The sequence below is a fragment of the Trichomonas vaginalis genome, chromosome II (assembly GCF_026262505.1).
Source record: "Trichomonas vaginalis G3 chromosome II, whole genome shotgun sequence".
Classification (NCBI taxonomy): domain Eukaryota; phylum Parabasalia; order Trichomonadida; family Trichomonadidae; genus Trichomonas; species Trichomonas vaginalis.
In genome coordinates this window covers 14515379-14540479 of record NC_067204.1, presented here as the reverse complement: position 1 = coordinate 14540479, position 25101 = coordinate 14515379, and the positions used below count along the sequence as shown (strand labels likewise).

At 34.0% G+C, this 25101-nt stretch overlaps 11 protein-coding genes and 3 pseudogenes across 14 annotated transcripts, besides 1 other annotated feature; 7 read left to right on the top strand and 7 right to left on the bottom strand.

Moving 5' to 3' along the window:
- Window positions 1-40: 40 nt before the first annotated feature.
- Window positions 41-859, top strand: TVAGG3_0544600 (glycine-rich protein family; the record flags this gene model as incomplete). The annotated part of the gene is made up of 1 exon (XM_001304299.1): window positions 41-859. The coding sequence occupies one exon, from the start codon at window positions 41-43 to the stop codon at window positions 857-859; it is 819 nt and encodes a 272-aa protein (XP_001304300.1).
- Window positions 860-1280: 421 nt separating this feature from the next.
- Window positions 1281-3872, bottom strand: TVAGG3_0544590 (ribonuclease family; the record flags this gene model as incomplete). Its single annotated transcript, XM_001304300.1, has 1 exon — window positions 1281-3872. The coding sequence occupies one exon, from the start codon at window positions 3870-3872 to the stop codon at window positions 1281-1283; it is 2592 nt and encodes an 863-aa protein (XP_001304301.1).
- Window positions 3873-5840: 1968 nt separating this feature from the next.
- Window positions 5841-7496, bottom strand: TVAGG3_0544580 (uncharacterized protein; the record flags this gene model as incomplete). Its single annotated transcript, XM_001304301.1, has 1 exon — window positions 5886-7493. One exon carries the CDS (start codon window positions 7491-7493, stop codon window positions 5886-5888), a length of 1608 nt encoding a protein of 535 aa, XP_001304302.1.
- Window positions 7497-8103: 607 nt separating this feature from the next.
- On the bottom strand, window positions 8104-9294 carry TVAGG3_0544570 (ankyrin repeat and SOCS box-containing protein 4 family; the record flags this gene model as incomplete). The annotated part of the gene is made up of 1 exon (XM_001304302.1): window positions 8104-9294. The coding sequence occupies one exon, from the start codon at window positions 9292-9294 to the stop codon at window positions 8104-8106; it is 1191 nt and encodes a 396-aa protein (XP_001304303.1).
- A 79-nt stretch (window positions 9295-9373) lies between these two features.
- TVAGG3_0544560 (protein of unknown function, DUF4106 family) lies at window positions 9374-10180 on the top strand (the record flags this gene model as incomplete). Its single annotated transcript, XM_051237978.1, has 1 exon — window positions 9656-10180. A coding segment is annotated over one exon (525 nt), but the record flags the coding sequence as incomplete, so codon positions are not given.
- Window positions 10181-10231: 51 nt separating this feature from the next.
- TVAGG3_0544550 (protein of unknown function, DUF4106 family) lies at window positions 10232-11354 on the top strand (the record flags this gene model as incomplete). The annotated part of the gene is made up of 1 exon (XM_051237977.1): window positions 10232-11354. A coding segment is annotated over one exon (1123 nt), but the record flags the coding sequence as incomplete, so codon positions are not given.
- Window positions 11355-11998: 644 nt separating this feature from the next.
- Window positions 11999-25101: part of a mobile genetic element that runs on past the window's edge.
- Window positions 13113-13962, top strand: TVAGG3_0544540 (annotated as a pseudogene). Its single transcript has one exon. A coding segment is annotated over exon 1 (850 nt).
- On the top strand, window positions 15059-15595 carry TVAGG3_0544530 (protein of unknown function, DUF4106 family; the record flags this gene model as incomplete). Its single annotated transcript, XM_051237976.1, has 1 exon — window positions 15059-15595. One exon carries the CDS (start codon window positions 15059-15061, stop codon window positions 15593-15595), a length of 537 nt encoding a protein of 178 aa, XP_051095800.1.
- Window positions 17933-18350, top strand: TVAGG3_0544520 (annotated as a pseudogene). The gene has a single exon. A coding segment is annotated over exon 1 (418 nt).
- On the bottom strand, window positions 18367-18817 carry TVAGG3_0544510 (annotated as a pseudogene). The gene has a single exon. A coding segment is annotated over exon 1 (451 nt).
- TVAGG3_0544500 (protein of unknown function, DUF4106 family) lies at window positions 19279-19728 on the top strand (the record flags this gene model as incomplete). Its single annotated transcript, XM_051237975.1, has 1 exon — window positions 19279-19728. The coding sequence occupies one exon, from the start codon at window positions 19279-19281 to the stop codon at window positions 19726-19728; it is 450 nt and encodes a 149-aa protein (XP_051095799.1).
- On the bottom strand, window positions 20342-20752 carry TVAGG3_0544490 (organellar and viral DNA polymerase type B; the record flags this gene model as incomplete). The annotated part of the gene is made up of 1 exon (XM_051237974.1): window positions 20342-20752. One exon carries the CDS (start codon window positions 20750-20752, stop codon window positions 20342-20344), a length of 411 nt encoding a protein of 136 aa, XP_051095798.1.
- TVAGG3_0544480 (organellar and viral DNA polymerase type B) lies at window positions 21414-21971 on the bottom strand (the record flags this gene model as incomplete). Its single annotated transcript, XM_051237973.1, has 1 exon — window positions 21414-21971. The coding sequence occupies one exon, from the start codon at window positions 21969-21971 to the stop codon at window positions 21414-21416; it is 558 nt and encodes a 185-aa protein (XP_051095797.1).
- On the bottom strand, window positions 24083-24508 carry TVAGG3_0544470 (uncharacterized protein; the record flags this gene model as incomplete). Its single annotated transcript, XM_051237972.1, has 1 exon — window positions 24083-24508. One exon carries the CDS (start codon window positions 24506-24508, stop codon window positions 24083-24085), a length of 426 nt encoding a protein of 141 aa, XP_051095796.1.

Here is a 25101-nt window from a genome sequence, read left to right as displayed (position 1 = left end):
ATATGTATCCGGGAATCTAGCACTCAAGAAATCGTATGATATGTACCTCTTCCTTGGAGGTAAGGGAGAAGATCAGCTGAACTATACCTATACCACCATACCTACAAAATGCGGTTGGAATTTTGGAGGAAATGGTGGGATTGATTTGTTTCATGATACTGGGAACTCTGCTCCACCAGATGGTGGTGCATGTGGAGGTGGTGCAACAGATATAAGGTTGCGATATTATGATATAAATCACGCAAATTTCAATGATTATACTCTTAATAAATCAATTGAAAGTAGAATAATCGTTGCGGGTTCTGGAGGTGGAGGAAACTCTGGAGACTGGCATCGATATGGAGAACTAGATGGATTTGCAGGAGGAGATATTACCGCCGTGGATAACCTTCCATATACACATGGGGGAACTCAAATAAGCGGAATATTAGGTATCGGAATGGATGGAATTACATCATCAGAAAATCAAGGGGGAACTGGAGGTTGCGGCAGCGGTTATCGAGGTGGATATCAAAATTTTCCAGATCTTAAAGTCGATGGCATATTTCATGTTGGTGGTACTGGTGGAAGTTCGTATATAAGTGGTCATCCAGGTTGTGTGAGTCCAAGCGCATCTGAAAACACACCAATTGAACTTAGATCGATCCATGGATCAGGGATAATGTTCACTAACACACAAATGATCAGCGGAAAAGATCTCATGCCAAGTCCATTCAACAACACATTCATACGTGGTAATGTGGGAAATGGATATTGCCGCATCACAGTTCTTTATATATCACCAGTAGAAACATGTACATTATATCAATATTTTAATTTTTTTATTAATTTCGAAATTTTCATTACTTTCTCAGGATAATAAAGATAATATGAAACCTCTATTAATTAAGTTTATTTTTCATTTAGTCTAAGTGCTTGCAGCCCGTGGCTTAAATGAATGTCTTTGAAGTGCAATGAATGTACAATCAGACATCATAAATTGGGCTGTATATTAGTGGAAAAAAGTAAAAAAGACGATCGAAAAATTCTCAATTTCCAACTTTTTTTGTACAAATTAATTCAAATTTTTGACAACTTAAACATTTGAATTGAAGGCCCTGTCATAGGGGTGTATGTGCACCCTTAATTAGCATATAAATTAAAATTTATATGGACTTATTTAAATATCAAAGTGCTTTTAACAAATAATCCTATTTTACTAACATATTACGTTAATAATTTGGATATTAGCTAATGTCAAAAAGTACAACCTTAAAAAATTTAAATATATAAATATTTATTTATTCTTCAATAAGTTCTAAATCTAATCTAGATCTACCATGCATGTTAATAGGTGTTACATTAACTCTTACTCTAACTTTATCGAAAATACAAATTCTCTTTCCATCCTTCTCGAGAGATTCTTCTGTTTCGTTGTAAATCCATTTTTCTCCATCGACATGAACGTGTCCTTCGACACCGTATTGTTCAAGCAAAATCACGAACACTGTTGGCTTGATCTTAATAACCTTTCCTTCCTCGATCTTTCCAGGTGTTCTCCTAAGCATTTCCATGATGAACAGCTGAGAAGAACTTCTTCCTGCGTCTTGAGCCATTTTGTGTCTGAAATTCAAATTTTCTGCAACAGCCTGCATCATTAACTTGCTTGCCAACATATCTGTGGCTTTGTCGTATCCGATTGCTGCTGCCAATTGTCTGTGGACAATAAGATCTGCATATCTTCTAATAGGTGAAGTGAAGTGAGTGTAAATTGGCATGGCCAAACCGTAGTGTCTGAAATTTTCATAACTTTGTGTTCCAGCAGCGAAATATTTGGCGAACTGCATGCATCTTGTTGTCATTATTCTCACGATATTGTCCAAGTCTTTGACTTTCTCTCCGACACCATCGAGAGTCTCAACCAATGACTTATTCGTGTCTGGATTCAATTGAACTCCGAATCTCTTCAAAGCTCTGTTTAAGAAATCAAATCTCGCGGCAATTGGAGATTCGTGTCTTCTCAACATGGCGGATTGTTTGAATGTTTCGTAGATCTTCTTCGCGACTTCGATGTTTGCGTACAACATGAACTCTTCGACAAGGGAGTTGACCTCTAAATGTTGGTATAATTCTCCACTCAATGGTTCAGCTGTTTCTGAATCTAAAGTGAAGTGAAGTTGAGGAGAAGACAAAGTCAAAGCTCCATCATCCATTCTCTTTTTGTTCATGATCTTTGAGAGTGCCAATAGTCCTCTTATTCCCTTTGCGAGTTCGCTTTGGTCGTTCTGGTCTTCCACGATCTCCTGAGCTCTTCCGTAACTCAATGCCGCTCTTGATTTGATGATGGATTTTCCAAATTTGACATCGATTGTTTCCGCTGTCTTTTTGTTCATAATTGCGACAACAGAAAATGCCAATCTCTCGATTCCTCCTCTAATTGAGCACAAATCTTCAGACAAAAGAGAAGGAAGCATGTGGATTCTCTTCTCAACCAAGTAAACTGTTGTTCCTCTGTCTCTGGCTTCCAAATCAATCGCAGTTCCTTCCCTGACAAAAAATGACACATCAGCGATATGAACACCGATTTCGCATGTTTCTTCATCGATGTCTTTGTAATGTAATGCATCATCGATATCTGTACATCCCGGAGGATCGATGGAACAAACGCATCTGTCCCTCAAGTCCATTCTTCGCTTGACTTCTTCTGGTGTTGGCTGGAAATCTTTTGGTGGCAAACAGTTCAAAACTGCGTCACTGAATGCGTCATGTGGAATTTCGTTGGTCATGAGAATCACTTCACTTTCGGCTTGTAAATTTCCTGCCTGACCAATTGTTGAAATGTAATGGCCACTAGGATATTTGGAATTGATTGCCCATGAGTCAATTGCAACGTGTACACGCATTCCTATCAATTCTTGGACTTGGCGGGACCGGATCCTGATCTTTGGAAGGTTTTCTTGCTGTGGAACAACAAGTAATGACTGCCAATCGTTTGTTTGGACTTTTGGAGGTAAAACAGTGCCACAAATCACTCTTGACTTCCTGGAGAGAATGGAAACGACTTTTCCTGTCGGATAACCACCTACCCATTGAGATTCTGGGTTGGTGATCACGGCAATCTTGTCGCCATCAAGTGCTCTGTTGACGGATTTCGCATCATTTAATAATATTGTTTCTTTGTCGTTTCTGAGCTCGCCTTGGTCATGCTGACGTTGCATGGCACTGAAATAGCCAATTGTAACTTTGCCTTCCTTGTAAAGTTTTTGGACTTCGATACTTGGAAGATAATCATCGTAAATAGGGGCTTGGCTTGCTGCAAAGACATCTTCTGTAGTAAGACGTGAAGCAAGAGATTCATCATCTTTGGCAAATTCGTGAATATCCATGATTTGGAAGTCTAAATTGTTATATTGTTTAAATCTGTCTAAATCTTTAGTAAAGTTGGTAATAAATTTGACTGGAAAGCGTTTTTGAAGATAATTAAGTGCATTGATAATGTTTGCGTCATGATTTTGTTGAATTGTTTGATCTTCAGATTGTTCTACGTATGTTTCGAGAAGATGCTCGTTTGCAAAGAGCATAAAATGCTTCTCTGGTGTTGATAATAGTTTGTCTAAGTTTTTCTGTATGGATTTTGATTTTTGTCTTACCATTTCATAAACTGTTTGAAGAATGACAACATTTGTGAATGCTTGATGCTGGAGAGCATCAATCTGATTCAAAATTGTCTCAGAATCAATTGCTAGTACGAATTTTGCATCTTCAGTTGTAAATGGATTTTCTGAAGCGCCTGGAAGACGGCAATCAATGTCATTTCGCAAATAGTGCTCTCTAACGAGTCTAACTACATTGCCTCTTCTGGTTGATAATAATTGTACTTTGTGTGTTCTCATGATTTATTTTTTTAGAAAAAAAAATTCTTGTAAATTTTTGCCCTCCTAAGTCATGAGCAATTTTTTTATTTTGGCAAAATATGGTCAGAACTAAGGATGTCAATTTGGAAGAAAAGTGAGAAAATTCCTAAAATGCTAAAAATGAATTTTCCAAACGTACTTTTTTATCTCATTTTTTTGATTTTGAAAAAAATTTGGAGAGAAGAACTCTTCGCTTTTGAATTTTGTCACGATGGTTTTAAAGTATATTAGACACATGTATTGATATTACTATTTTTGTATATTTTGAGAGAAAATCCCTAAAAAGTGAGAAAATCTGAGACGGTTTGAGAAAATATATAAACTATTGAAAATTTGAATTAAACTTCTAATTTGGAAAAAAGAAATTTGGAAAGAAGAAAATTCAAAAATCGAGATTTAGACTCAGTATCAAATGGAGAACAAAATGTTTCTTCATATGAAGGAAAAAATTTTCTTGAGAAGAAATAGAGTTTTTAAAATTTTATTGTATGTAATGAAATAAACAAATATTAAAATTATTTTTTGATAACAAGAAAATTCCCAACAGAAAATATTTGAGACAAAGAAAAAAGAAAATTGAAAAATATTACTCTCCTTTACATTTCATGAGATTTTCAATTTATTTTCATAAAATTGACAATTTTATACGTTTAGATGAAAATAAATGATTTTGCTTGAAATAAAAATTATTGTTTGTTTACAGCTATCAAATAGATTTTTGCTATTTTGATTAAAATTTGTTAATCAAATTAATAATTTTTTTTCTAAATATCTTAAATATCTGGATCACTCACTGATACGATGAATTAAACGATAAAAATAATACAAACTCAACTAAGTTTCCTGTCTTTCAACCAAAAAATATTATGCAATTTAAATTAAATTGTTTATTCAAAGATAAAACAAAGATAAAGTAATTATAATTATCATATACTTTATGAATAACTCTCTAATTGGATAAGATTTTCGTACAAATATTTTTATTAATATCGATAAGAATATGTTTACCTACTATCACCATATGTCGATAAACGAGAGTAGAGTGATTTTTATCATCGAAACTTTTTAAAAGCTGTAAGCAGGAAGTAATAATCTTGTTTTTTCTGAGTTAGTTGTAGAACTATTGATGCCCGAGTTATCATTGTGATGCAGAAGGATATCAATGTACTGACTGAAGGATATGAATTGAATTGAATTTTATTGAATTTCAATTTGATCAAATTTGTTGAAATGATATGAATGTCAACTTCTGTATCATTCTCCTTCACTCCCTCCTTATTCTTTCGAGAACGAAGCTAGCTCAGCTTTCGCTGAGCGAATTGACATTTTTCATGCCCTAAACGTACATACTCTCAAATTTATCGAAAAAATTAATACCACCTAAACTAGTATATTCTTATTTTAAATATGATATTATCCTTATATTCCACACTAAAATTCATTTAAATCAACTTTTAAAAAAGTTCGAATCCTGCGCGTCTCACTTTTTAAATTTTCCAAATGGAAAATTATATTCTCCTAAAGTGAAAACAATTTTCCAAATTGACTTCCTTAACAGAACTGAATATGTCAATCTTTATAGCATACTAATTTATGTTTTACGAAGTTTGACTAGGAAAAATTTCGACCAAATTTCGTTCTTGAAGGCGAATTGCAAATGTTTAGTTTGACCATGCCTATAGTTGCAATATTTCTATACGTGCTACCTTAATTAGAAGAATGGGAGAAATATTACATTAAATATAGTAATATGGCATATATAATTATTCCAAAGATTAATCCATATGTAATGGATTTTATCAATGATGATTAGACATATATATTAGCTTTGATATTAAAAAATTTGAGATTTTATAAAATATATAAAAACTTATGATATCATACTAAACATGATTTATTTTGACACAGTGATATATCATATGTAGATATGAAAAAACACATAAAATTGATAGATAATAATTTTAAAACAAACAATTTATACTATTGGAGAGATTAGTTCCTTCTCATAGCTTCAAGAAGCTTGAGCGTATTGGAAATTAAGAAATCTGAAGGAGATTCGTCGAAGAATTTCTTCAATTCTTTTTCTGTTGTTTCTATAAAGTTTGGAGCATCAACAATGTTGGGATAGAGCATGATCAATGCAGTAGCCATCAGATGTTGGAAGAATTCCATCGGATCTCCAAAAGCTAAAGCTGCAATCCAAATTGGGTATAATTTCTCAGGAGGAAGCACTTTAGTGTAGAGAGATGTGATCACTGTAACAGGGAATCTGAAATTCTGAAGTCCTGCCTTATCAATTAATGTATGTAACAAAGGATGATAAGTTATTAAGATATGGAGAGTTGTTTTGAGGACAGTTTCTGTGGATTTATCTTCAAGCATATCTACAATACCTGTTTTAGTTATCAATGCGAAGAAAATCCAGAAAATAATATGTTCACAGGAACAGAAGCCCAAATCTAGTGTTTGGTTGATGGCATGGAATAATTCAGCACAATCTATGGCTATTGAGTATAATTCTGAATTAAATGTCTCGAATTCATCTTTCATAATAAATAATGATGCCAAAATATTGAATACGGACTGTATCAATGGATGCCCTTTCTGGTAGTATGTCGTCAACGCATTTTCAAGGAGTTTAAATGAAATACGAAGAGAATTCATATGATTAAACTGAGTTGACGTAATTGTTGACCATTGATGCTTTAAAGCAGCGTAATCATTGGCTATAGACGTTGACCCACCTATAGAAACTTGATCAATGGCGTAGATCTTTGGATATGGAGATTCAATTATTAATGGTTTTGTAATATCAATTTGTTCCAGTAATTTGGATGTCTGTGATCCTTTAAATGAAAATCTATGCGCTCTTTTGGGAGAAGTCTCCGAATTAAGTGTATTTTTTTCTCCTTCGTATAGAGGGCCATCGAGGAGTAATAATAGTAGCATGATTGAACAGTATTCGATTGGTACATAAGATTTCGAAATCAAATCTAAGGTTTCGATATCAGTTGGTTCTTCAATTAATTTCAAGATACATTCTTCTTTGAATGGCAATAAGTTGGATTCTTTTTTCTTCGGATCCATTGGGAAATGGAGGAATTCCAACAAAGATTGGTGTGCGTAGAGATCATGAACACAACTTGTTAAAGAATTCCTCAGTGATGAGCGAGGTTGTATCCTAATTGGTTTAAATTGAGGACCGATTTCATATTGGGTCTCATTTCGGAGTTCAACACAATGATAAAATGAAATTGCTGTGAAAAATGTTTCCATATAAAACGGATTATTGAATTTAAGTGTGTATGACTTGCCTTCTTCATTTGAAAAGACAAATTCGCAGCTATCGATTTTTGGCTCTAAAATAGAAAAATTTTTGAACTCTATTATTATTATCTTTGCTTGATCAGTGAGTAAATCATATAAAACCTTTGGAATTTTGTGTGTGAATAAAAACTGTGAAAAAATGATACGTTTGTTTTCTGGAATAATTTCTAAAGGAATAAAGTTCAACATTCCCATACTATCTGATGCCTGAATATCTACAAAACCAGAAACTCCTTCATTCACTAATTGAATATATGGAATTGTAGATATCATTTCGAAAAAAAAAAGATTCTGACACTTTTGATAATCGAAATCTGAACTACCAATAAAGAGTGCGCCCAATTCAAATGGGAACTGTTTATCTCACTTGGACACCTCCTATAGCTGCATCAGCGTCAAAAATTTAGCCAATAACAATATTCTGAAGTTTCTATTCTCAAATTGTTGGATGTGTAATAATGTATTATAAATTAAAATCTGTGTACATAATTTCTATATATTTTCTTTCGTTTTCCTATTTGATTGTAAGATTTTGATAAATTTATTGATAACTTTTCTTATGTTATATATAAATTTCACTTCCAACTTCAATAGATGGTACCCCTAAAGTTTTCACAAAATATTGTAAATATAATGAACAAGAAATCAATTAATTATTTATTGAAGGATAGCATTAAAATATGATATTGAAACAGTATTGTATATTACTCAGTATGGCGTATGAAAATTTACACTAAGTGACAACGAATTTAATGTATTAATTACAAAATTGTGAAATTTTACACTCAGTGCCAAAAGCTTAATTATTTTTATTTATAATGTAATTCATCTTCGAATATATAAAAAAATAAGTGGAAAAAGAGAGATATCTAATATAGAAGCTTTATTTTATTGCACCATGTAAAATAAGAAGTTCGACCGTTTCTGTACTATTAGTGAGTGTGGCAAAATAAAGAGCCGTTCTTCCATTTTTATCTTTTTCATTGATATTTGCGCCATGTGAAATAAGAAGTTCACTTATTTCTTTTTTATTAAAATATGCTGCTCGATGAAGAGCTGTTCTTCCATATTCATTTTTCTCATTGATATTTGCACCATGCGAAAGAAGCAGTTCGATTGTTTCTTTACTATTATTGCATGCTGCGAAATGAAGAGCTGTTTCTCCATTATTATCTTTTTCATTGATATTTGCGCCATGTGAAATAAGAAGTTCGGCTATTTCTTTTCTATTATTATGTACTGCTTGATGAAGAGCTGTTTTTCCATCATTATTTTTTTCATTGATATTTGCGCCATGCGAAAGAAGTAGTTCGGCTGTTTCTTTACTATTATTACATGCAGCATTATGAAGAGCTGTTTCTCCATCATTATCTTTTTCATTGATATTTGCGCCATGTGAAATAAGAAGTTCGGCTATTTCTTTTCTATTATTATGTACTGCTTGATGAAGAGCTGTTTTTCCATAACTATTTTTTTCATTGATATTTGCACCATGTAAAAGAAGTAGTTCGGCTGTTTCTTTACTATAATTACTCGCTGCTTTATGAAGAGCGGTATTTCCACATTTATCTTTTTCATTGATATTTGCACCTTGTAATAAGAAATATTCGCAAAAAGATGGAATATTAAACATCGCTGAATTAATAAAGCAATTGTTAATATCATTAGTTTTATCGTAATAAACTAAAAATGATTCAAAATTATTAGAGAGTGCACAAATATAAAAAAAGATATTTATATTGTATTCATACATCAAAAATGTAACAAAATCAATGTTGTGTGAAATAATTGCAAATATCATACATTGATTATGTGGTTTTTGATATTTCAAACATTCATTCAGGATTTCTTGATTTCGGCCTAAAAATGAAAATTCTAGACATTTTTGAGTTATTTCTGAGTTGAATTTCGATCTTAATAGCTTGAAACAATCAACTGCTCCATGGTAACAACATAATTCAAGTAATGAATATCCTCCCAAAAAAGATGGATATAAACTGCTTTGAAATTTTTGATCTTTATCAAATCCATCTCTTTCCGTGAAGTATATGAATCTTTCAAGGTCATTATACATGATTGCTCTATAAATTAGGTCAGGTATGAGGGGCTTCCAGGGGCTGCGCCCCTTCTAGCCCTAAGAAATTTTGCCCAAGACCCAAGAGGAGGACCGAACCCCAGCCGACCAGCCGGTGACTTTTTTGTAGAGCACTCAAAATAGTATAACTTTGTCCGGACAAGTAAGGGTCTATCGTCGCTACAGGAAAAGTTACAGGCGTTCCAAGGAAGTATACTTTGAGAAGCCTTTTCTCCCTTATAGAATGAGATAGGACGGTTATTTTACAAAACTGACAACACTTTGACCGAGTAGTTTTTTGTGCTGAACAAAAAGTGTCATATAAACATCTGTCAAAAACCGCTTTTTAACTTCACTTAAAATGCCACGTAAGCTACGTAAGAATATACGTAAGAGGAAGGGAGCATTGAAACATCCAATAGTAAAACTGACACCACAACAACAGTTGCAACAACAAATGATGAATGACCCCACTATGTTGCAACAAATGTCAAGCAACCCTATGCTTTTAAACCGAGTTATTGGTGCACAGAGTGGAGGTTTAAGAGCGGCACTTTTAGCGAAAATGGCAGGCTATGGTGGAGCTGCAGACGGAACAGCTTATAACCCTCAAAGTCAAATGAATTTGAGTTCACTCAAAAATCAAATAACAGATGTCAAAAAGTCAAACATAGACATACAGAAACAAATAAGTGAAAACGAAAAGAAACTAGAATATGACAGACACACAAAGAAACTCAATGAGTTAAACGTAGAGAAAAAGAAGAAAGAAGAACAACTGAAAGAACTAAGTACAGAGGAATATGCGAAAAAAGTGTCAGAAAAAGCAGCAGAAGTAGCAAAAATGGAACAAGATGTTATAAATTTGAAAAACCATACTACTCAATATAAAGTACTGAAAGATGAAGAAATAAAACAAAAAGCCCTGAAGACATATATGGATAGCGATGAGTATAAAAAAGAAGTTGAAGCAAATGTAAAGGCAGAAAAACTTTTACAGTTGCAAAACCAAACCGTACAGTATGAAAACTTAGCACAAGAAAGTAAAAATAACGACGCAGCCATGCAAAAGGCAATGAAAAGCGCAGAATATATAAAAGCTAATAATGACTGGTTAGATGCCCAAGCCAACGCTAAAGCAGCCCAACTTATAGGGTCAATAAGGACAAAAATACAAGCGGATGAAGACAGTTCAAATGAAGCTTTAATGAATGCTGACTTTAAGAACGCCTTCGAAGCTCTTCATAGTAAGGTGAAACTAGTGAACGACTTCTCATCTGGAAAGAAACTGAAGTCTGAAGGTTTCGACAAAGAGTTAAGAGAAGTAGCACAAAATATGACGAAAATAACAGATGCAGCAACGAGACAGGCAGTTCAAAGTGCCTATGACGCCGTTAGAGCAACTGTTGTGGAAAGTCAAGAAAAAGAGTTACAACAGACCAAAACAGACCTAGTAAATGCTTTCTTAAAAACGAAAAGTCAGGTAGGACATTATGCTGCAGATGGAACATATGTGCCAGCTGGTGGAACTTATATACCAGCTGGTGGAACTTATATACTAGCTAGTGGAACTTATATACCACCAAACCCTCCAAGAGAAGCACCTGCACCAGGACTACCTAAAACATTTACATCGTCACATGGACACAGACACAGGCATGCACCAAAACCAACACAACAACCAACACAACAACCAACACAACAACCAACAGTTCAAAACACTGCACCACAACCAACAGTTCAAAACACTGCACCACAACCAACAGTTCAAAACACTGCACCACAACCAACAGTTCAAAACACTGCACAGCAACAACCACAAACAGAGCAAGGACATAAAAGAAGTAGAGAACAAGGAAACCAAGAATTCTTAAAAATGCTTAAGGAAGATTATGGTTACCCAGATACTCTTGACTTTAGTGACAGATATAAAGAAGCTATTAGAAAGTTCAAGGAAGGAAATACTGACCCGAACCTATTTAGCTTTATGGTTCAGCACCAAATGGGATATAATTTCAAACCTGGAAAATACAAGCTCGCTAAGAGATATGATTTAATAGCATATCATCCAAATGACATGACTGAATTTACTCCGAGATATTTGGTGTCAGAGCTAAATGATAATTCAACTCTCTTCATGAAACGCGTAAAAAATAGAGACGGAACGAAAGAAGAAAGGTTTATGAGTCCGGATGACTTAGATAGGGAACTTTTTAAAAACGGTCTCGGAATATATGAAATGCCAGCAGATGAGGTACAAGAAACTCCACAGGAAGAAGTTCAGATACAACCAGACATGGAAGAAATAGTTCAGCAACAACAGCTAGAAGAGCCTGAAGGAAACGAACAAGTCCCTCCTTTGGAAACTAACTTCACAGAACTAGATGAAGATTTGGAACAGCCGAAAAATCTTGACCCTCAACAAGTGTATGCGGGGAATATGGAATCTTTCCAAGAGTCTAAGAAAAATTCGGCTGACATAGTAGAAGAATATCGAAAAATGTTCGCCGACATACAAAAGACTCCAACATCAGATGAAAATATTCAGCATAGAATGGAAGTACTGAAAGAAAATGTACGCAAATACAACAATCCTTTTTACTTACGACCATATAACGTTCAATCTTTGGCTGAACTCGGTGAAAATAAAAGGTTAAATTTCAACAAAACATATAGAAATGAAACATTGTTTAAAGTTCATTCAGAACCTAACCAATATGGAAACAAACCTACTTTTGTTTCTGCAGACTATGGAACTACAATGAGATGGGGTCATAAAGCTAATCCGGATAGGTGGTTCATAAACTTACAACCACAATTCCAAGAAGTTGTAGACGCAATGGAAGTGAATGGTGAACCAGATATAGCTGGTATTTTCAGCGCGGCTTTAATGCCATTGAAAGATATGAAAGATGCAGATATTTTGAACCAGTATGAAATGAACATGGCTGATGGAAATATAACACCTGACGTTCTAGAACATTTATCTCAAAGAACTACACAGAACCATAAAGATGGTATATTTGGTGAAGAGTTTAGAAAGAAAGTTAGGGAGAGAGAAGGAAGAGAACCTATTGTACATGACCTTGCAAACGAAAGTTTGCAAAATGTCATAAAAACTTACTTTGCAGACAATGAACTGAGAAGGGATGAATATTTAAGAAAACTCAAATGGACAGTACCAAATGAAATGTTAGTATTGAAAAACATGTTCCTTGACAAAATAAAACCAACTACAGAAATAAATGACGCAAGACTGAAACATTGGGTAAAAGCTTTCCCATTCACAAAAGATATTATTGGTAACATGGAAAGAAAACCAGAATGGCTACAAAAACATATATTTGGAAACGAGCTTATTCCATATGGACAAGCTCTGTTTGAAGAGCTTGAACCGGAAACTCAGGAAAGAGTCATGCAAACAATACGCGAAGACTCAAATACAAACTATGACAAAATCTTTCTAGGATATAGGTTACCTGAGATGGGCGACCAGAGCCCAAAGGCAAAAAGGACATGGGAAATTTACAACATACTAGGTGAACATGAGGCAAAGATGCAACAACTTGAAGCAGAGGGCAAGTTACCAAAAGCGACACCAAAGAAGAAGAGTAGAACAAAGTGAAAATAGTGAAGAAGTAACTTCATCTAGTGAAAGTAGTGGCAATGAAGGAAAAGAAGAGTTAAAAACTCAGTCAGGAAGAAAGTAAAGCTTGGTCCGAGTGGGTTCTATTATGACACATAAATCCAACTATTCTATATTTTTACCCATATGAAATGTACGCCGCTCAGAATATAACGCCAACAGTTTGGATGCCATGAACGGAAATGTTTCCGAATGGTATAACGAATGCGACAATGCCATTAGAAGGTCAGAAATAGTTCCTGGAACTTACGAATATACAACTGCTGTTTCTTATGGAAACGTAGGTGAGTTTGGAGAAGGTTCTTCAACAACAGTAGATATTGCTTGCGACAGGTTTCATATTATTTCTATTGACAACTCATTCTTATACGTGGAACAAGACATTGAAATAAAACCTTCTGCCAAGTTGTCTGACAAGAAAGGTTGCAATGGAATTTTCTATGTCGGATACCAATATGCTCCAGAAGTTTTCATGGGATATAAGATATATTCTAACTCTGACTTAGTTCAAAACAGTAACATGGGCAAACTATGAATGGTTCGCTTTGAGAAACTCAGTACAACCACAAGCTAGAGAACAAACAGACCAGTATGCAAATATTGAGAAAATAAGAAGACTTGACCCTAACGTTCCAGGAGTTTATGTTAACCTTTCTGGTTCAGATGGAACTGCTGCCACTAAAGTAAAACTGAAACTTAGAGTTCCTTTGTCATCTTTCCTCATCTTCAGGTTTTTAAGATACTTGCCAAACTGGGCAGGAAAAATTTCTATCGAACTTACTCCAAGCAAAAATAACTTAGTCATTGCACCAACACAAGACCCATTCACTATTACAGACGTAAAGGGAACAAATCAAACGTCATTCGCCGAATTTTGCAAAGACAAAGTTGACTTAGACTTTGGTTTCTCAAACTTCAACAATGAAGTAAACTATTATTTCAATGCTGCTGGAACTGCTTGGGACCCAGTTAAGTTTACATGCGAAAAATTTGAATGCAAGAGAATAGAAAGCAGACTTGCAGTCTATATGTTGGACCCAGATATTTCAAATGCTTTAGCTGCCAAATATATTGCAGTTCCACTTATGTTCCCTATACACCAAATATCTGTCAAAGACTTTGCAGGTGAAGTTGGAAACCAAAATCCAGGAGCCGCAGGTGCAAGAACAGATATTGCTTTAACAACTGCAATGAAACATGCAGATACTATGTTTGTACTGTTCAGACGAACTATAAATGACTATTCTTGTTTCTACAACCCCGGTATTAAATATCATATAAACATAGATGGCAAATATTATCCAAGAGAAGAATATTCTACAGTTGAGGATATGAGGTCATACAACTTGACATTAGATGCTATGAACTTTAACAACAACTTCACAACAACCATTAACCCTGAAATGCAAAGTTCTATTATGCCATATGTGAAAGTATGGACTCATACAGGAGGTCAAAAAACTCAATATACAAATGGAGACCGTTCAAACTTTTGGCTTGGCATTCCATTTGCTGACTCAGAAGACTTTATGGGTGGTATTTCAACTGTTGGTACTGTACAAATACAATATACTGGTGACAGAGACGGTCCAGATGAATTGAAAGCAAAGAAGTTTACAAAACCAATAGCACTTTTCACGGAAGATGCTCTTTTGAAGATTCGTTCGATGAAACCTGCTGGGGCTCCTCAGATTGGCATAACGACAGCTTCCATCGAGCAGATTTTGGCAGCAGGTCAGTAAGTTGTTCTTGAACTGACTTCTCTCCGTCAAATATTGACAGTACGCCAGTTTTGACATAATATTGTATTATAAACTTTCCTTTAGAAATATCTGTAAGTTTTGAAGTTATATTTTTGTCTGCTTCAAGAACTTTCACCATTTCAGTTATACCAACTTTCTTTGCTTTATGAAAATATTTTGGTTCAGCAAAGACTGCTATTCTATAACATTTACCATTGTTTGTATAAAGAACTATTCTGTCAATGTATTTGTATTGTTTGTGTGTGTAAACTTTGTTCTGCTTCAATTCGAAGAGATACTCGAATACGTCCATCTTTTTATTCTAAGTAAAATGTCATTTCCGAAAAATAGAAGCGTAAGTGTTTCAAAAGGTTTAATGGCGGTGGCAGATGTGAAGTTAAATTCACCAACTCAAACAAACAGTCAAAGTGTTATTGTCAATGTCAAAGACAGAGATGTTGAAGTGGGGAAACCATACGAGGACGAAGATGGTATAACAATTGTTCCTGTAAAAGAACAACCAACATATCCTGAAGTTAGCAGAGACTTAAGTTCTGTTGCAGATATTCGAAACGACTACCAACAACTGAAAGACAAACTTCAAACTCAGGAGAAGATTTGTCAAGCTTTAAGTATAATGTTAAACTTGGTCGAACACAACCCTGTAAAAGTGAACTCATATGTCATTGCACCTCATGAAGTTTTGAAAGAACTATTGAAACTTTTGACAGAGGCAGACGATATAAACATCAAAGAAATAGAACCCGACATTAGTTGCTGTGGTGTTTCATATAATGTCATTGACAAGATATACGTTATGAAAGGAGGTGAAACGTTGAACTTAAAGTATAGTTTCCCAGACGTCATAAAAATATTTGACGACCACAACATTTCATTAAAATTTATTTGCTAAGTAAAAATGTCAAAACTTCTTGAAAGATGTTTGAAGAAAAATAATATAGACTTTATTTCATGTAAAGGACTTTACACACTTTTGAACGATATGAAAGACCCTGTTTTGTTTGTTCGTGTAGACAAAGGAAAGTTCTATGTCTTTACAAAATATTTGAACTTCTTAGACAGAGAACTTCAAGAAACGCCATGTGAAAGTTTAGATGAAGTTCTTCTCCACTTTCAGAAAAACTTTTAAATATATATAAATGCAGAAGATATAATGGTTTATACTATTACGACTAAAAACCCTGAGTCATATAATTCTATAACAACAAACTTACAAAGTCCTCAAGGACGATATTGTAAACTAACCTTAAACACAATGACGACTAAAGCCTGTTTTGCTCTTTTGACACCAGAAGACTTTTATTGTTGTGAATGGTAAAAAATACTCCTTTGAAATACTTACTCAGATATACCACCAACAGTTTTGTTGACTTATTTAAATACTTTAAGTACGGGTGTAACATGTGCTGCAACTAGAGCAGGTTTCATTATGTTTGGATGTCCGACTGAGTTTACTATAAACGATATGAGCTATAATACAAAACTATTTCTGGTTTTACTACCAACAGTTTCCTATAACAGGAAAAGGTGTCATACAAGGAATGTCTATTCCATTGACATTAAGCACACCAATCTTATATATTGTTTCAAACTTAGGTTCAAAGTGTTATTCGAATGTCACAGAAACTATTATGACCAAAAGATACTTATGCGTATAAACAATACTTTCTCTGCTGGTTTGCCTATTGTTCATTCGAATGCAGAATTTTCAACCTTAGTGAACTCAAACACTTTGGCAAGTATAACGTTGACATTAGTTGACGCAAACTTTGTTCCTGTAAAACTTTTATGTCCTATGTATTTGTCAATGACGGCAGAAAGTTTCGAATTGGAAGATGCAACTGGTGAAAGTATTGTATTACAAGAAACAACTTCAACAACAATAGCTCAAGAACAACAAATGCAACAAATGCAACAACAAAGTCAAGAATAAAAAAAAATATTTTTTTTTATTTTTATAAAAATGTACAGAATAGATGTTTCAGATTTTTATGACTTCCAAGCATTCAGAAATATGTGTCCATTTCGAGACTATAACAAAGCAGTCGAGAATTTGAAACGTTTAGTCATTTATGTCGACTCTGCCCCAGAATGTTATGTTATGAAAGAATGGATGTAGTCTTTAACAAACCAAGAGCAACAATAGTTTCAGAACAAGAATGTAGACAGAAACTTAAGAAAATAAAGTTGTACAAGTTGGCATGAAGATGTTAGATGCTTGGGATATCTTATTGTCAAAGTTAGAAAGATTTTTCAGTTCGAGGTATAAAGTTCTATACACCTTCTCCAAACTTCTATTCTATCTTCACTGGATATAAATACGAACAAGTAGAATGGAAAGAAAATATTATAGAAGCTTGGTTAGACCATGTCAAAGAATTATATGCAATGGAAACGAAAGAGTCTATGAGTATATCTTATGTTGGTTTGCAAACATCTTACAACATCCAAGTGCTAAAAATGAAACTGCTCTCATTATAATTGGAAAACAAGGAACTGGTAAGAACACATTCTTTACAGATATTTTGTGCAAACTGTTAGAAGGTTATTCGAACCCGAATATGACAAACTTAGAAAACATCTGTGGCAAGTTTAACTCCTCAATAGAGAATATGAAACTTATAGTTTGCAATGAACTTCAAAGTATAGATACAACAAAAGTTTTGAAACTCAGATGCTTTGAAGAGTCTTATAACAGACAAAGTTGGAGTTGTTGAAAGAAAATATAAAGACCAAAGAGTTTGTGAAAATGTTGCAAACTTCATTATGGTTTCAAACAATGCTGTTCCGATGAAATTAGAAAGTTCTGACAGAAGATATGTAGTTGTCAGAACGTCAGATTCTCATATGCAAGATACAGAATATTTTGACGACTTAGCAGAAACTTTGACATCTGACTTTACAACCACTTGTTCTCATATTTCATGACATTAGATATTTCAAAGTTCAATCCAAGACAAATTCCACATACCGAGAGAGACAAACATTGTTAGAAGCAAACAAGAGTGTATATGAACTGTTCATAGATGAAACTGACTTTGTGTCATTAGATGAAAGGTCATTGTACGATTCGTATAAACAATATTGTCAAGAATATGGTTATATGACAGCGTCTAAACGAACATTCTTGGCAAATGTCAAAAGTCTTTTAGACGTACAAATGGTGTATATACAAAGAAAATTTTTATGAGTAAATTTTTAAAAAAAATATTTTTATCCGATAGAAAAGATGACGAAATTCATCTCAGTAAACAAGTACATGTCAGGACTTAAAGAAGAACTAGACCCATTCACATATTTGAATGTTTACTTCTACCATTTTGAAAAGTCTTCATTCAGCAAAGTTTGGAACATCGAACCAGTTAAGTTTGCTATTGTGACTAAAAATGGTGCGAAATTTGAAGACTTAGACATAGAAGGTTTTAGCAGTCAAAGAAAGTTTTGACAGAAGGTTTTCAAACCTTAAAGAAGGCAAAGCATACAAACTTGTTATACCTTATGAACCAAAGAAAGCAGACGACTATGAATATTATGAGTCTAAGATAGTTGAAGTTCAAGGTAAATTGGGTAAAAAGATTTTAGAGTCTAAGCCAGTGTTTGCTCCTAAAGAGGAAGAGAACATTGACATTGACCCAGAAATGTTCTAAAAATAAAATTTTATTTTTACATGTCAAATTTCTTTTTCTCTGGAACTGGTTCAGGTTCTTTCTTCTCTTCTTCTACTTTCTTTTCTTTCTTTTCTTTCTTCTTCTTTTCTGTGGAGTTATGTCAAATTTGGCGCAACCATATTTATGTAAAAGTTCTTTGTCCTTTAATAGCTCATCTATTCTGTTTTCTATTCATCTTCAAGAACAGCGCATGTGTCTTCTTTGCATTCTAAGAAATTTTGTTGGACTTCATCTTTCCAATCGGTGTCATCTCTGTCAACAAGTCTGTCATTGACAAATTTTAAGACTGCTCTGCTTAATGTTTTATGGTTCTTGTCATATTCCCAGAAACAGAACTTTAGAACAAATTCCCCTTTCTTGTTTACACTATGTAAGATTTTATGGTCGACAGATGTTTTGCTGTCGAAAAGCTTGTCTCGAATATAGATAGCGAAATCGCTAGACATTTTCTAAAAGATAAAAATTTTAATTTTTCTAAAAATATGTTAGAAAAAAAGTTTGCTGACATTGACAAGAAATTTGAGAATGTTTTAAACAAGAACAAGAGGAAGTTAGAAAATGCTCAGATAAAGCCTATACATGACAAGTTCTTATTTGCTCAGAATGGTATAACAGGTCTAATTGCACACCTGGGTCGGGTAAGACTTTCACTTATCTTAAAATGGCTGCACAACAACAAGAACTAGATGAGAAGAACCCATTCTATGAGTTAGTTGTTATTTGTAGTACTTCTGGTCAATTTGACCAAACCGTCAATTCGTTCAAAGATATTATAAAGAAGTCTAAGTTAGTATGTATAAAGGATACTGAGTTGTTAGATTGGATAAAGAAGTACCAAAGAAGGGTTTTGAAGTACAATGCTATAAATGAGTATATAAATTCGAAGTTTAAAGACCCAAATGAGGAAATGCAGAGAATATTAGAGAAGAAACACTTCAGAAACAAACAGAAAGAGATAGAATACATTTCGAAGAAATTGCAATCTTACGATTGGAAGACATACCCTCATAGGTGTCTTCTTATCTTAGATGATTTCGCCTCTCATCCTTTGTTAAAGAATAGAGAACAAGATATGTGTCGAATTCTTAAGAAGCTCAGACACTTTAACATCTCAGTTGTCATTTGTGTACAGACAGCAAAGAGTTTAAGTAAGGATGTTAAAAGAATACTTACTGACATTATACTTTTCCCCGGATTGTCCGAAGACGATTTCATGGAACTTATGAAAGAGTCCATGGCAGGTAAGTTTGACAGACATGAACTATGGGAGAAGTACAAAGTCATACAAGACCCTCATACTTCTTTCAGAATTCATATCTACGCGAACAAAGTTCAAATTGTAAAAAGTCAAGCGTAAAAATAAAGAGTGCAATTTACTCTACTTGTTTGAAGTTGTCAAAATACTCTGTTATTTTTCACGATTTTCATGAGTTTTAGGCGACTGGGTTTTCTTACCTACTCGCTGTTCTTCACTGTTTTCGTACGGAATCTCTTCTCTCGGTTTTCCGAGGGAAGCAATCTTATGCCATTTTACTCAGATTTTTGTGCTGAATTCAGCAAAAATATATTTTAGGGTAGAAGGTTAGATCTCACCTGTTTTCTCACCTGTTTTCTCACCTCTTTTTTTCACAACCGTTTTACATGGTAAACGTTATTTTTACATTATGACACGAAGTGAAGGTTTGCACTTCGTCAAAAATTAGCGTTATTTTTACATTATGACACGAAGTGAAGGTTTGCACTTCGTCAAATTTTAGCGTTATTTTTACATTATGACACGAAGTGAAGGTTTGCACTTCGTCAAATTTTAGCGTTATTTTTACATTATGACACGAAGTGAAGGTTTGCACTTCGTCAAATTTTAGCGTTATTTTTACATTATGACACGAAGTGAAGGTTTGCACTTCGTCAAATTTTATAAAAAATTAGCGTTATTTTCTGACTTTCACAAAAGACCAAAAATAAACGCTTTACATGTATTTTTCAGCAACTTCGTCAAATAATTTTATAGCTTTATCTATCTCATCTACTTCAAACGTTTCTTTACCTTTTATGGGAGCACCATACATTTTCTCAAACTTTTCAAGTAGTTCTGTTTCTGCAGCTCTCATATCATTAGCAAACACAACCTTGACTCTATTGACTGTACTGTCATATCTTTGAGTTATATTATATGTTCTTCCTATCTTATATCTTTTTGTATTGAAGTCCTTCGGTTTCTGAACGATGTAAAGTAAGCCTTCACTGCAACGTTCCGTATCGAATGAACCATATGTTATGAAGTTATATCCAACAACTGGGTCTAACCATAACAAAACTATTGGTATAAGACTTTTGTCTATAAGATATGCTGTAGTTCCATAGAATCTTACCGATATCATAAGCTCAGGATTTCTTGTCAAAATTTTCTGAGTTGAAGCATTTCTAACCCAGTCGTGTGTTTTCTTTCCAGATGGAAATATAATGTCTGACAAAGAATATTTGTTGTATTTCTTTGAGTATCTTACGTTTAAATCACCTATTCTAACCACTTTGGTGTCATTGTCTATCTTTTTAACTGTTTCAAACTCAATGTTTGACATATCTGTCTTTACATACAAAATAAAAAAATAAATAAACATAAAACTAACTTTATTTTTTCTATCTTAAGGAAATTCATGAAATTTCATACGGAATTCAGCAAAAATATATTTTAGGGTAGAAGGTTAGATCTAACCTGTTTTCTAACCTGTTTTCTCACCTGTTTTTCTAACATGCTGTCAAAACACACAACTAACTTTTTTTGGTCATTTTTCAGCAAAAATAATGTTTAGGTGAAGAGGTTAGATCTAACCTGTTTTCTCACCTGTTTTCTACCCCAGTTATTTTATAAGCGTTTCACATGGTAAACGTTATTTTTTAAATTTTGTGAAAACTCAACGGTTTGACACAAGCCCTAAAATTATTTTACTCAGAATTTTGGTCATTTTTCAGCAAAAATATATTTTAGGGTAGAAGGTTAGATCTAACCTGTTTTCTAACCTCTTTTCTACCCCAGTTATTTTATAAGCGTTTTACATGGTAAACGTTATGAATTCGTGAGACTCTAAACAGTTTTGTAGCTTCTATTTCTTCGCTGAGGATATCGAATGTTTTAACTATGCCGAAAGTCTCTTTATATTTCTTCTTGACGTCAGATAGAAGGAAATCGTCAGCAGTTGGATAGTTTTTGTTCAGAAATTCTAACATGTCCATTTTATCTTCTGCTGGCTTTTCTGCTTCTTTCTTTAAATCTGCATAGTCGTTTCTCATTCTTTCTATCTCTTTGACGGAGTAGTTATATTTCCTAATTGCCGCTTTACATTTAGAACATTGCGGGTTCATTTTTGCGTTATATTCTGAAACCTTACCTGCTAGAACAACTAAAGCGTCAATTGCTCTCTTCATCTCAAACATAGCGGGTCTTATTTGTTTGTTCCATACTTTGCCTCTTCTATTTTTATCTCTTATTTCCCAAACACATTCAGCAACTAACGAAACAAAGTTGTCGTAGGTCTTAAATTCTTCAGATTTATATATGTCAGAAACATTCTTATATACCATGTCGCAATCTTTGTCCATAACCTTATGGTTGCAATGAAATCCTAGAAACTCATAGTTTACCTTTCGTATGAACTTCTTTATTTCTACTGAGTCAGTTGCTTTGACTTCAATTTCGTCGAATTCAGGAATAGTTAGTTTTTGTTGTTGGATTTCAGGCAATTTGGGCAAATGGTCGATGAGGTCCTGCATTTCATAAAGATATTCTTCATTTTCTTCATCTTTCGCACTACAGTCTAAATTACTTGTTAAAAGTTCTTGCTTTATCTTCTGGATTTTTGTTTCGAAAGTATATGAAGAAGGAATGAAGCTTTTCATTTCTACTAACATAGATGTTGGATTCATGACTAACGAGTTTGGTGCTGTTGTTTGAATTGTTGTTGTGCCGATTGTTGAAATCATATCTTTTATACAAAATAAAAAAAATAAATAAAATAAAACTAACTTTATTTTTTATTTCGGGAAAATTCATGAAAATTCATGAGGGTAGAAATGAGGGTAGAAAACAGGTTAGAAAACAGGTTAGATCTAACCTTCTACCCTAAATTATATTTTTGGGTCCTTTACACTCATTACGAAGAAGTCTTGACAAAACATTTACGAAGAAGTCTTGACAAAGCATGTACGTTCATGTTTGACAAAACATTTACGAAGAAGTCTTGACAAAACATGTACGAAGAAGTCTTGACAAAACATGTACGTTCATGTTTGACAAAACATTTACGAAGAAGTCTTGACAAAACATGTACGAAGAAGTCTTGACAAAACATGTACGAAGAAGTCTTGACAAAACATGTACGAAGAAGTCTTGACAAAACATGTACGAAGAAGTCTTGACAAAACATTTACGAAGAAGTCTTGACAAAACATGTACGAAGAAGTCTTGACAAAACATGTACGAAGAAGTCTTGACAAAACATTTACGAAGAAGTCTTGACAAAACATGTACGAAGAAGTCTTGACAAATTCAAGAGGGTAGAAATGAGGGTAGAAAACAGGTTAGATCTAACCTTCTACCCTAAATTATATTTTTGGGTCCTTTACACTCATTACGAAGAAGTCTTGACAAAACATGTACGAAGAAGTCTTGACAAAACATTTACGAAGAAGTCTTGACAAAACATTTACGAAGAAGTCTTGACAAAACATTTACGAAGAAGTCTTGACAAAACATTTACGAAGAAGTCTTGACAAATTCAAGAGGTTAGAAAACGTGTTAGATCTAACCATCTACCCGACATTCTCGTCAAATACAAAAAAATACAAAAAATGACACTTTTTCATTATATAACTGTTATTTTTTGACGAAGTGAACGTTTGCACTTCGTCAAAAAAATCCCTGAAATCATATCTTACATACAAAAAAATACAAAAAAATGACACTTTTTCATTATATAACTGTTATTTTTTGACGAAGTGAAGGTTTGCACTTCGTCAAAAAAATCCCTGAAATCATGTCTTTACATACAAAATAAAAAAAATGACACTTTTTCATTATATAACTGTTATTTTTTGACGAAGTGAAGGTTTGCACTTCGTCAAAAAAATCCCTGAAATCATGTCTTTACATACAAAATAAAAAAATAAATGAAATAAAACTAACTTTATTTTTTCTATCTTAAGGAAATTCATGAAAATTCATGATTTTCGAGAGTTTTAGACCATGTTAGAAAACAGGTGAAAAAACAGGTGAGATCTCACCTCTTCACCTAAATTATATTTTTGGGTCCTTTACACTCATTACGAAGAAGTCTTGACAAAACATTTACGAAGAAGTCTTGACAAAACATTTACGAAGAAGTCTTGACAAATTCAAGAGGGTAGAAAACAGGTTAGAAAACAGGTTAGATCTAACCTTCTACCCTAAATTATATTTTTGGGTCCTTTACACTCATTACGATGAAGTCTTGACAAAACATTTACGAAGAAGTCATGAAAATTCAAGAGGGTAGAAAACAGGTTAGAAAACAGGTTAGATCTAACCTTCTACCCGACATTCTCGTCAAATGAAAAAAATACAAAAAAATGACACTTTTTCATTAGATAACTGTTATTTTTTGACGAAGTGAAGGTTGACACTTCGTCAAAAAAATCCCTGAAATCATATCTTTACATACAAAATAAAACTAACTTTATTTTTTATTTCGGGAAAATTCATGAAAATTCAAGAGGTGAAAAAAGAGGTGAGAAAACGGGTGAGATCTAACCTCTTCACCTAAATTATATTTTTGGTCCGGGAACAACTTTCTCTCAATAGGGGCTGTGGCATAATCTTTGCGTAAGCGGTTCAGACCTTCTTCGAACTCTTGGTCTCTCTTCGATTTGGATTGAGATTGGAATTGCTGGGGTGGAGCTTGCTGGAACATCCAAGGGTTGGGGCAGTAAGGCATAGGCTGAGGAGGGTAGTTCGGGAAGCCTTGTGGTGGGTAGTAACCTTGAGGTGGAAATTGGTAGTAATTCGGAGGTACTTGCTGGAACTGAGGTTGCTGAGGAGACTGTTGTGGTTCTTTAGGTTCCTCTGGTTTGGGAATGGACTCGGTTGGTGGGACGTCGGACATTCGTTTGTGGCTTAACCGTCGGACCACCAACGATAAAAATCTCTGCTACTAGCAGTACTGCTACTGACAGTAGCAGTACTTTTACTGACAGTAGCAGTACTTTTTCTGACAGTAGCAGTACTTTTTCTGACAGTAGCAGTACTTTTTCTGACAGTAGCAGTACTTTTACTGACAGTAGCAGTACTTTTACTGACAGTAGCAGTACTTTTACTGACAGTAGCAGTACTTTATCGTCGAAAACCCTCTCAAATTTTCCTTTTTACTGACAGTAGCAGTACTTTTACTGACAGTAGCAGTACTTTTACTGACAGTAGCAGTACTTTTACTGACAGTAGCAGTACTTTTACTGACAGTAGCAGTACTTTTACTGACAGTAGCAATGGACAACATCGAGCCATTAGATGAGGCAGTTTACCTAATTGAAATTAACGACTGCGTAAAAGACTTCCTCAGGCAGAATGTAAAAGGCAAGCTTGTTAACGGTTGGATAACGGGAAGGAAAATTTTTTCCTGTCGGATGGAAAATTTTTTCCTGTTGGAAGGAAAAAATTTTTCTGTTGGAAGGAAGAACTTTTTCTGAAGTTCGACCAAAA